A 13,062-nucleotide genomic window follows, 5' to 3' on the forward strand; every position below is an offset into this window, starting at 1 on the left:
ATGGCCACTGGGCAGACAGCTGCCAAACATCTTGCAATTAATCTGATACACGTTGGCTTTCATATTCTTTTTCTTTCAGAACAAATGCCCTGAGGTAGAGGAGTTGGTCTTCAGCCATTTTGTGATCTGTAATGACACACAGGAGACACTGCGGTTTGGCCAGGTGGATACTGACGAAAATATTCTGCTGGCAAGTCTCCACAGTCACCAGTACAGCTGGCGCTCTCACAAATCCCCACAGGTATTTGAGAAACAGCCTTACAAACACAGCGTTTGTTAAGGCTGAAGATTCATTTATTTTGCATTTGTGTGCCTGTGTCCAGCTATTTCCTTGTTTAAATCTCCCAAAGAACCACACAGGTTATCTACATCTGATGGAAACCCAGAATGTTTAGAGGTAGGGCCTAGTATATCCTACCTAGTACAGGCTTCTCCTGGAATGGAGCATTTTCCTGTTGAGCAAGGGTACTGATGGGGCAGCAGGGTTGTAGTGGTTAAAAGATGGGACTCTAGAGCCAAAGCATGTGGGTCTGCATCCAGGCTCTGCAGAACCTTGCTCTGTTTTCTCTGCTTCATTTATGTATACGTAGAATGGAAAGAAAAAATAATACCTGTTCCAGAGGGTTGTGAGGACTAAATAGCTAATATGTAAAGCATTAGACTAGTGTTTGATATACAGTAAGCATTATATGTTGAGCACTATCATTCATTCATTTATTCAGATTTTTTCTGTGTGCTTACTCTGTACCAGGCACATGCTAGGTACTGGGTATACAAAGACATGGAAGTCACAGTCTGTGCTCTCTAAGGACAACTCAAAATCTGTATGCGGTGAGCACAATGACAAACTGCCCAAGGGAGCACCAAGAAGAGACATATCAAAGGATGCCTGTTTTCCAATAGTATAATTCCATTTTCCTGTCACTTTAGATGGGAATAATTAGAGACGTGCCCTACAGGGATAATACAAGGATGAATTAAATATAAAGATGTGGTCTTAAATGAGTAAAAGAAATCCTAAGAAGTACTCTGAAGAATAATGTGTTTCTAAAACTCTGAGTAATAACTGTCTGCTTATGATTAAAAGAAAGTCATTAGATTAGAGAACAAGTTTCCCATCTGGTCTATAGGCCAGCTTCAGAATATGTTATACCCTCAGGCTATGTCTTTATTTTTCCCCCAGTAGCTAGATTCTGATTTCTTGTTTTATTCATCAGATTGCCACACTGTTATAAAATTTAGAGAAGTAGATATACAGTAATATTTCTTATTTAAATATATTTAATTCAAATTGGTCTGACAGGACATTAAAACTATATAAATCTTTTTTAACAAAAGTTCTTGCAAGAATGTGTCACAAAATATGATAGTGCACCCATATTTTCAGGGTGGTCACATGCCTTTTTTTTTTCTAATTTTTCTTCTTGAGAAATGTCCATGTTAGAGAGTTTTTAAGTTGTTTGCCTCTTGGAACATAGCTAAAGGACATGGTGTTTATTTCAAAATTAAGCTTCTTTTTGTTATTTTTTTCCTATTGATTGCAAAAGTGAAAGAACACAGTTGGGGGGAAAATCCACACATCTATAATCCCCTATTACACTTCCTGTATAGCCTTTTAGATCTAATAAAGATTTCCATGGTAATTGCATTCCCAGCAATTAACTATTGTTAGTGGCAGGAAGGAAGCCTCTGAGGAGCTGCAGTAATGTGTGACTGTACACCATACCTGTAGCCCCTTTGCCCGTGTACGCACAGCTAACTGCAGGCCTCAGCCAACAGAAACCAAAGCAGAAGAAACTTAACCTTGCTCATGGCCTTGTGAAGATGCATAACTAGCATTGCCCTTCATGACCCTCAGGATTCCCTGGACACTGGATCCAGGACGGAAAGGATGATCACAAGAACAGCTGACTTGGGATTGTGGAGACATACAGTTTCTGGGTGGGGAGAGGTCAGTGGGCGAAAAAAATGAACAATCACTGTCAGCCCTATACCTTTCATATTTATGCCCTTTTCCACATTTTCAAGACTTTTGTATTTATTGCTGGTTTTCACAATATTCCTGTTGTTTGTATTATTTATTACACATATTTTTAGACAAGAAGACATCTCTCTTGATTCTCCATATACCTGGTGTCATTTCCACAGCATTGTCTCATTCCCCTGGGTTTGGACAGCATGATTCATGTGTTAGCAAATCTTAAGGTTTAAGATAAGGGCTGAGCAATCTGATAGAATAGACTATGCAAGTCTAAAGCTAGACTGAAACAGGATTCTTAGTCCAAGTAAATATTTAACTGTATTACCAAAACTGCATTACTTGCAAAGTCTTAGTTGTATTACCAAAAACAATAAGAACCTTTTTTTAATACATTTTTTAGATGTTGATGGACCTTTATTTATTCATTTATTTATATGTTGTGCTGAGAAAAGAACTTAGTACCTCACACGTGCTAAGCAAGCACTCTATCGCTGAGCCACAACCCCAGCCCAAATATAAGAACCTTTTAATGACAAATAGGAAACATAGACGGTATCAGTTAAACTTTTGTTTTTCTTTTGAAGTTGTAACTGCATACTCCATATTCAAATTTTTGAGATGAGCTTCAGTCACTATAATTCTCTTTCACTTAAAATTAAATTTACAGAAAACTACTAACTGTGTGTGCTGAAGTAAGTGTATTTTAAGAACCTCTGAAGTCAGCAGTCTTAATAGGCCCAGAGGGTCTTTGTGGAATTCCTTACATTCACAGTTGCAACTTCTGCTTGTTCTAATGAGAGGTTATATCTGAGGATCAGAAAAACTAGCCACTTAGCTTCAAACTGCACCTGGAGCTAGTCAGAAATGCACAAGTGAGCAAAATGTTCCTTTTTCCAGACTCCTAGTCATATCCTGCATTGCCCAGCAAGCTTGGTTTTAGGAACATTTGTGTCTGAATGTTTATGCTGCCTTGGGTGTTAGTCAATTCATAGTCTCAGGGAGAATTTCTAAAGTTCATAGAACTTAACTCCACTAAACAATGTAGCTTATATTGCAGAGATCAAGAAAGTGGCAATGACACCTGGAAAGGTTTCAAAGAGGTCAAGATATCTTAGAACCACACAGGAGGTTGCTAACAACATTAAGTCCCAGTAGGGTGGGAAGAAACATGGACACAACCAATTCCAGAAACCCGAAGCTGAGAAACCTTTTAGAATTGAGAAGTCATAAACTCTCCTTATAGTTTCTAACACATGCTTTGAGGCAGAGTCACTTAAAATGCTGGATATCCCACAACAATTTCTTGCCTAAATAAACAAAGGAAGAACAAAACTATTTCCTAGGGAATAATTGACCATGTTCAGCTGCACAGAATCATAGATGCCACCACAAAGGGCCCTTAAACATCCCAGTTCAGTAGACTTCAGATCAGGTTGAATGAAAACAACCAGGCAAGGGTTTGTCTTCAAAGAAGTGCTTTGCGTTGTGCAGAGCTGAACTTAAGCACTGAAGTGTGAGTTTATGGAATCTCTTCCCACAATATGAGCAGTGTATGCAGCAGAGTTGAGGGAAGCTTTGCTTAATTTAGCCAAACTGAATACAATGGCACCTTCACCAACTAGTAGGGTTTGTGTATAGGCTGCTACAATTAGCCTTTTCGGGCTGATAGAGAACACTGTTGGTTGACAAAACTGTGGGGGATAGGAATGTCTCTGCTTTGTGTGTAAGGATTTACATATGCTTTTTATCCTCAAATATACATGCTTTCTGAATTATGCACATATTTTCCAGAATTACAGAATTCCAGTTACCAATGACTTAATTTTAGTAATTAAATCATCCAATAGGTGGAAATAGGCTCTAGCTACATCTATAGAAAGAAATAAAAATATTTCTCCAAAATTAATATTAAAAAGCAGCTTTATAAGTTAATGAAAACAGCAAATTTAAAAATGCAAATGTAACAAGGTAAGAATTAATTTTGATGAGCAGCAGAGCATCTTAGGAAAATACTTTAAACAGATATAATAAGAGAAATATAAATCTTACATTGCTTTAAGCAGAGATTGGCAAGCATTTTCTTTAGACAGCCAGAAAGTGAATATTTTAAGTTTAAAAGTCTTACAGTCTCCATCACAGAGCTACTCAACTCTGCAAGCACCCACAGGGTGATGCATAAGTGAATGAATGTGGCTGTGTTCCAATGGAAGTTGGTTGTGGACAAAGTCAATTTTTAATTTCATATTATTTTCATACATTATGAAATATTTTGATTTTTTTCAGCCCTTAAAAATGTAAAAACTGGGCCTGGGGTTATAGCTTAGTGGTAGAGCACGAGCCTGGCACGTGTGAGGCACTGGATTCGATCCTCAGCACCATATAAAAATAAATAAATAAGATGGAGGTATGTGTCCATCTACAGCCCCTCCCACAAAATTTTTTAAATGTAAAAACCATTCTTGGCACACATGCCGCCAAATTTGGCCCAAGTATGCCAATCTTTGTTTTCAGGTCTCTCAGTTGATAAAATTCAATAGATGAAAGATTTGATTTAAAGTTGTTTTCATTCTGACCTAAATGCTATTCCTCACTTGAAAGTTTGGTAATTAGTTTCAGAAACTGAGACAGATAATAGTTTAAATCTCTTAATATGTGTGTGTGTGTGTGTGTGTGTTAATATAAATATAAAATATTTTCAATATTTTTCATATTAACTGTAAAATATTTTTGTGTTTTATCTGTTCCGGGTCTAATCAGCAGATAAACAGAAAGCTCTCTTTCTTTTTTTGAATGTAAAAATATTTTAAAGTGACATCTATCTAAAAAAGAAAGCAACAGGTTTTGAGTATAGGCCTATCTTATGGTGATTCCAGCCACTTGGCAATTTCATTAACTAGACTGCAATTTATGTTCAGTTACCACTCTTTCCAAATCTATTTATGTAATACATGTATGCACATGAATCTGAAGAAAGAGATAAATTGTTGTCACCATCACAATTTAAAAACTTTTAAAAAGTAGACTAAGGGATGAGGAAAGTCTGTGTTAGCAGAACTGATACATTTTTCAAGCATTCTTTTATATATATATATAAATCTGTTAGTTTGTTTGAAAAGGGCCAATGAGTTGACACATACTGAATATGCAAAAGGACTTGGTACTTCCTTTTTAGAAAGCAATTGTGTGAGAAGTTTCAGAGATTTAAAAATGATTATAGATTTTAACCCAGTCTCCTACTAGTAATCTATCCTCAGACAATCATGATAAATGAAATAAACCAGTTTCAAAAAAACCATACAACACATCTTTTCGCTGATATGTGGAAGCTAACCCACAATATGGGGTAGAAGGGAAGAATAGATATTCAGTAGATTAGACAAAGGGGAATGAAGGGAAGGGTAGGAGGATAGGAAAAGGAAAGAGAATGGAATGAATCTGAAATTATTTTCTATATACTTATATGAATACACCCATATTGAATCCCACCATCATGAACATCCATAAGAATGGGGTCCTAACTGGAATAAGATACATTCCCTGCTGGTACAATTATATAAAAATAAATTCTGCTGTCATGTATAACTAAAAAAGCAATAAAGAAGAAATCAAAGATAAAATTCAATCTAATTCATTTATTTACAAAAAAAGTTTATCACAATTTTTTATAGTAGAAAAATTTTAAATACCAAAATATCCACTTTTAAGAAAATAAGTAAAATCTTATAAGTCTATAAAGTGATCTATTATAGGACCTTTCAATTTCTAGAAAGGGGAAACAATGCCCTATCATATAAATCAAAAAAGCAGACTATAAAGTTCTGTATATACAGTTTGATCTTCACAACGTAAAAGCAAATGCACAAATTCACAATAGCTAGACTATGGAACCAACCTAGGTGTCCCTCAATAGATGAATGGATAAAAAAAAATGTGGTATATATATATACTCAATGGAATATTCAGCTTTAAAGAAGAGTGAAATTATGGCATTTGCCAGTAAATGGTTGGAGTTGGAGAATATCATGCTAAGCAAAATAAGCCAATGCCACAAAACCAAAGGCCCAATGTTTTCTTTAATATGCGGATGCTAATTCACAATGTGGGGGGGACACTTGGGAAGAATAGCATTACCTTAGATTAGATAGAGGGAAGTGATGGGAGAGGAGGGGAGGGGATGTGGGAATAGGAAAGATAGTAGAAGGAAATAGACATTGTTACTATATGTATATATGTGATGACATGACCAATATGATTCTGCAACATGTACACTCAGAAAAATGAGAAATTATATCCCATCTATGTATGATATATCAGAGTACATAAGTGCATTCTACTGTCATGTATAACTAATTAAGAGAAATTTTTAAAAAAACAGAGCAAATGCACAGAAAAATACTGGAAAGAGATGTTAGAATATTATCCATGGTTTCCTCTGTGTGGTGGATTAAGGTGATATTTTTCTATTTTATAACATTTTCAACATTTTAATAATGAGTGTACACAAATTATTAAATCAAAAAAATGTTAAAACCCCTAAAAAAATTACATACAGTTGGGTGCAGTGGCACACACTTAAAATCCGAGCAGTTCAGGAGGCTGAAGCAGTAAGATAAAGCCAGCCCCAGCAACTTAGTGAGGCCCTAAGCAACTCAGCAAGACCCTTTCTCTAAATAAAATATAAAAAAGGGCTGGGGATGTTGCTCAGTGGTTAAGTGCCCCTGGATTCAATCCCTGGTACCCCCCCCAAAAAAAAAAAATACAAACTAAAAGACAAGAATTTGAGATGTTAACAAAAAATAGTGGCAAGTATAATGATACATCAATAATGGTTATTTTTATTATTTCTTATATGAACGGTTGCAGCAGTTTTTTTTCAGTTACATTCTTTTTTTAAAGAAATTTTTGTAGTTGAAAGACAGACATACTGCCTTTATTTTGTTTGTTTATTTTTATGTGGTGCTGAGGATTGAACCCAGAGCCTCACACTGCTAGGCAAGTGCTATACCACTGAGCTACAACACTAGCCCCTGAGTTTCTTTCTTAATTACAGTTTTGCCTACTGCAAGTAATTTTCCTAAATACTTTGATTATTATTCTTCCCTGTTGGAAAATCTTCACAGGCTTCCTCACAAATATTAGGTAATATCTTGATCTCTGGTGTCCAGAGCCTAGCTCAGTCTCCTCATAGGCCTTCCTGTGATTTCTCTCTAGCAGCATTTTAAAGCTTACTTCCCTCCCATTCATTTCTAAATTAGTAAATTTTAGTTTATTATGATTTCTTATGTGAATTAAGTATGTATTCTTCTAAGTAATGTACTGCCTATTGAGGGAGCCAGAAAAGTCATTATCAACATGATCAGTGTCTATTAGGATATCAGTGCAGCAGTTCAGGAGAGGGAGAAATGCTGGGTGGTTAATTAAAACACTAGCCATAGGAGGGAAAAAACAGAATCAGGAAGTAAAATCATTTACATCTGGACTCAGACAAAGTCTTACTTGGAATGTAAGAATGCTCCCAAATATGACAAGAGGATGAGAATTGGTCAACGCTTCCTATAAGAAAGGATACTGGTATTAAATTTAATGTTTAAATAAAAGGTAGATAGGCCACTGAAGTGAGAGCAGAGGTGTGGCATTCCAGATAAATGAACCAACAGTGTGAAAGTGACCGAGGCATGGAACAGCATGGCATGGTAGGAGAACCTGACTAATTTGGCTGCAGTGTACAGGACATGTGTGGGACTGCAAATGGGGAAAGGGCAAAGGTGGGCCAAGCTCTAGGCAATTTTAATGCCAACTTGAGGCCGTGATAGTCTGTATACCCAGAGAGATCTAACTAGCCTTCCACAGAGGTGGGGTTTAAAGGATGAGTACAAATTGGCCCAGTGAACAACAGTGGAGCCAGCACACCAAGCAGAACCAGAATATATATCAATATAGACATACATGCACACAAAGACAGACAGTATGTCACATAGTTAAAGAAATTCAGGATTTCTACAGTGTAACTGAAGCATCAAAACATGTCATGCCATGCTGAAGAAATATATACTGCTATCCTGGCTCTTAGGGTGATAGTGGTGGGAAGCCCTGATTTTGTAGGTTTTGCCTTTTCATGATGAAATAATCCCATCATAGCTGATTTCAAGCTACCAATTGTTTAAAACCAGCTTACAGAATTCCTGAGTAGTTAATGACTGATTTTCTCAAGCAAGTTAGAGCCAAATCCAACACACCACTGTTCAGAGGAGTTGGGTTCTGAAGAGTCTGGCAGTCCATTTTGAGGTGGTATCCTTCTATGTGATGGGCAAGAGGAATGCCAGGGTCACAACTGCATTTTGGGAAGATGCTTCTGGTATAGGAGGAAGAGGGTCTAGAGGACACTGAGAACACAGAATAGATTGAGCACTGCTGCATAGTCTAGGAGGGAGAGAGATGAGAGTGTCTGAATTAAGACAAAGAAGGAGGCATAGATTGGTGTAAATGCCTAAGAAAAAGGTTTTTTTGAATAATAGCCATAAATTCTATCTGAGGGCTCTGAGCACTAAAAAAAAAGAGGAGTCAGATTGTGGAAGAGAGCCCAAATGTGGAGCAAGTCGCCTGCAGAGTGTATTCCCCATTTTTTGTACCTTTGCCTTTTTGGCAAGTATAGTCATGACAGTGTAGGGTGGCATATCATCTTCATGGCCTATGGTGCTAGGGGGAAAGTCCAGGCAACCAAGGCTGCTAGAGAGTGAAGAAAAAATTCTGAAAGGAGAAAGTCATGAAATGAGAACATGATGTTTAAATGTGGCCCAGCTCCTTGGCTATGAGATGAGGGTGATTTGCACTCAGGGCTCAAAGATCTGAACTCATTTGAGCTGCCACTCACCCAGGTGTGAGAATTTTCCATCTGAATCTAAATGAATTAATTACCTCGTAAATCAAAAACATTAGCACTCTTTGAAGCAGTCACAAGAGAATCCAGAATCTCGACAACCTAAAATTTATAGTGTTTATGATATGACTCTGAATTACTTAATGGATTAGAATCAGAAGAAAAAATGTTACTCAATTTCAAAGAAAAGACAATTAATAGATGCTAACCCCAAGATGTTTCAGGTGTTGACATTATCAGACACGCCGTTTAAAGCAGCTATGAAATGTGAAGGGATTTTTTTTATTTATATATGACAGCAGAAAGCATTATAATTCTCATTACACATATAGAGCACAATTTTTCATATCTCTGGTTTTATACAAAGTATATTCACACCAATTCATGTCTTCATACCTGAACTTTGGATAATAATGATCAACGTGAAGGAATTTTATAGGTGTAATTAATGTCCTAAATTAGTTGACTTTTAGTTAATCAAAAGGGAGATATGCCTGAATGGACCTAAGGTATTCAGATAAAAGCCTTAAAAAGAGGGATTGGAACTGTATGTATGATAAGAGAGACATACACCTGCTGACCCTGAAGAAGTAAAATGCCCTGTTTTGATGGCCTTTGAAGAGGGACATGGGGCAGGGAGCTGTGGGAAGCCTCCAGAACCTGAAAGTGTCTACCAGCACCAACCAGTATGAAGTTGAGATTCTCTTCATATAGCTCCAAGGAATGAATTCTGCCAACAACTGGAACAAGCTTATAAGTCAATTCTTCCTGATTCCAGCATGAAGATAAGAATGCAGCCCAAATGACATCTCATTTCAATCTTATGAGACTTTGAGGACCCAGCTCAGGCCATGCCTAGACCCCTGACCCACAGACACTGTGAGAAACTAAATGTGTGTTGGTTTAAGCTACTAAATTTGTGGTGATTTGTCACTCAGTAATAGAAATATAACATGTCGAGAGGAAAAAGTCAGTGAACTTGAAAATGTCAATAGAAATTGTCCAGTCTAAAGAAGAAAGAGAAAAATGATTCAAACAGAATAAATAGAACCCCACAGATCTCTGGAAAAATGTCAAAATGTTTAAGATATGAGAAGTAGCAATTCCAGAATGAAAAAGGGAAAAAATGAGGCAAAATATTAAATAATCCCAGAAAACTTCTCAAATTTTATGAAAGGTAGAAACTTGTAGACCAAAGAAGCTCTGGAAAAGCTGGGTGCACACCCATAATCCTGGCCATTTGGGAGGCTGAGATAGGGGAGTGGTGAGCTCAAGGCAAGCCTGGGCAATATAAGCAAGACCTCATCTCAAAAAAATAAAAAATAAATCAGAAAAACTCCAGAAGGGTCAATTCAAAGAAATTCATATCCAGGTCCATCATAATGAAACAGCTAGAAACTAGATGAAGAGAAGATTTTGAAAGCAGCCAGAGAGAAATGACACTATCTAAGGAAACCACAAATCATATTGCTGTGGACTTCTCTCAATAAGAAATGAAAAGAATATAAAATAACATCTTTAAGGTGCTGAGAAAAGGTTTAGATTGGCAGAAGTGTGTTTGGAAGATATTTGGGAGGTTAAAATCAGCAGGCTTTGATTATTGGTTATGGAAGAAGAGGATCTGGTTTGACTCTGAGGCTTCAATATTAGATGACAAGTTGGTAATATTGCTGTTTACCAAGGCAGGGAATTGAGGAGTGTTTTAAAAACAGAGAATGATACATGTTATGAGCACACAATAGAATAATCTTAAAACCATTTTTGAAGCCATAAATACTTGCATTTCATTCCAAGTAGTGTGAGGTTGGACAGGTTCTTAATTTCTTGGAGCTTCAGTTTTCTCTTCTGCAAAATTAAGAGATTATTGTCAAGATTCTGTGAAAATCATTTATGAAATATGCAGTAAAGAACCCCACTCTATATAAACCAACTTTGCTTTTTTCCCTTTTCTCTATCTAGACATCCAAATAGATGTGGAAAGTAGACAAATTAAATGTAAGAGTCTGAAGCTCAAAAAAATAGTCTGGCCTGGAGATATAAACTTGGCCATTCATCAGTGCCTAGGTAGCAGTAGGATTAGGTAGACTGTACCAAAAGAAGAGGCCCTTGTTAGTTATCTGGTGCTTCAGAACAATCTACAAATTGTTATGCTACAAATGTAGCATAACCACTCCAGAAGCTCCCGTTCATCAAAGAAGATAGATGTCATATAGCATTTGCTGATCCATAGAAATTCTAAAATCCAAGCAGATAAATGTTGGAATTTTCTTGTTTAGTACTTAATATTACTCCTGCTAGGGAAAAATTCTTTGTGGCTTATGGTTTTCGGCTCTAGGGTTTAGCCTCTTTTCGTTTCCCATGAAAAGTAGCCTTTCCTTATACCTTGTAGTTTTCTCAACCTGCTTTTCACTGGCAGAATTTTGAAGGTTCAAAGACCTCTTCATTTTGTATTTTTATCAGTATGATTCTAGGTTTACTATATTAGACAAAATCATACCCATAGGTCTCTTCAAGATAAGCTTTTCTCTACACTGTAAGATTCTGCTGACATTTCTGTGGGACACTACCCTTGACTATCTGAGAACCCCCAGGCATAAGGTTAGATCTTTCTATGGTCATAACAAAGGATTTTATAAGAACATCCTTTGTCTTATCTCTAGACCCAACTATCCTGATCACATCCTAGATTTCATTCTAAATTGCCTGGAAAACATTTCTTGATTTTAGTATCCTTTGCCATATAATACAGCTGTGCTTTTTATTTAAGTCTTTCATTAAGCTTGTATCTCCCCTCTCTGAATTTAATATAATCATCGGGTAGAAAGAAGCCACGAGGCACATCAGCTCCACCAAAGAAATTTCCTTAGCTAGATCATAAAGTTTATTAGGTACATTTTCTATTTTCCAATTTACTGCAGGTGATATGTTGCTAAACTTTCTGCCACAACAGAGGGAGGACTCCCTTTCCACCTATTTCCAATAATGTTTTCTTTACTTCTTACTGCAGCCTCCTTTGAGGCCATCAGTTTTCTAATAATAATCTCTTTGATGCCTATTCAGTAAATAGTCTCTTCAGTTTTTGGTTTTTTTTTTTTTTTTTTTTGTCATTTTCCTTCCCTGAAGACTTTCCTACATTGTAGATCTTTGTTTTAATAGTACCCCATTTATGGGCTGGGATTGTGGCTCAGCAGTGGAGTGCTTGCCTAGCACGTGCGAGGCCCTGGGTTCGATCCTTAGCACCACATAAAAATAAAATAAAGATATTGTGTCCAACTACAACTAAAAAAAATATTTAAAAAATAGTACCCCATTTATAGATACCACAGTCTGTATTAGTCACCCCTTATTGTGTAACAAATCACCCCAAAACTTAAGTAGCTAAATCAATAAATATTTATACCTCAAAGTTGTGTTAGTTAGGAATTTTAGGAGTTGTGCACTGGGTTGTTCCAGCCCATAGTCTCTGGTAGAGTTGCATTAAAGACTCCAGCTAGACCTGCAGTCATCTGAAGACTTGACTGGGCTGGAAGATCTACTTCCAAAATGGCACACTCACATGACTCTTGCTAGGAGGCCTCAGCTCCTCACTGCAAGGATCTCTACATAGAGTTGCTTGATTTTTCTTGTGATGTGGCAGCTGACTTCCCCCAGATCAAGTGATCCATGGTCTCATATGAACAAGGCAAAAGCCTCATTGCCTCTAATGTCTCAGCCTTAGAAGTCATTCCCTATCATTTTCAGTGTCCTAGTGCTGTAGGTCAGGCCTCCTCAATATGGAGTGCACTAAAAGAGACATGGGCAGAGATCATTGGAACTATTTGGGAGATAAGACTACATAAAGAACAACAGTAGAATTTGGAGGTTAGGCTGAGGAATGGGGAGTGTTGAGAGAAAATAAGAGTATGAGGAAAATGGAGATAGTAATAAAACTAGCACATACTGGTATTTTAAAAGTAAACAAAGGAAAATGGCTAATAGGATAGAATTATCAGTGTTGTCAGATGCCATAAGGAGATTGAGTGATGAAAAAATTGAAAAGAGGAGACTTTTGTATTTGACAATTGGGACATCATTGATGGTTTAAGGAAAGCTCTTTCAGTGGCGAGAGCGAGGTAGAAACCAGATTAAGGTTGAGAAATGAATGGGAAGTGAGAAAGTAGACAGGAAACTTTTGTTGGATATTAGTTGTAGCATGCTACAGAGC

The 13,062-nt window shown here is 36.9% G+C and overlaps 1 protein-coding gene across 3 annotated transcripts in view; it reads left to right on the forward strand.

Moving 5' to 3' along the window:
• Positions 1-13,062, forward strand: part of Vps13b (vacuolar protein sorting 13 homolog B) — a 736,334-nt gene that overhangs the window by 652,065 nt on the left and 71,207 nt on the right. For all 3 annotated transcript variants that reach the window (XM_076835849.2, XM_076835851.2, XM_076835850.2), the window contains exon 43: positions 80-241. In XM_076835849.2, coding sequence (XP_076691964.2) covers positions 80-241 — 162 coding nt within the window. The remainder of the gene's footprint in view (positions 1-79; positions 242-13,062) is intronic.

This window comes from Callospermophilus lateralis, chromosome 16 (genome assembly GCF_048772815.1).
Source record: "Callospermophilus lateralis isolate mCalLat2 chromosome 16, mCalLat2.hap1, whole genome shotgun sequence".
NCBI classification, from domain to species: Eukaryota; Metazoa; Chordata; class Mammalia; order Rodentia; family Sciuridae; genus Callospermophilus; species Callospermophilus lateralis.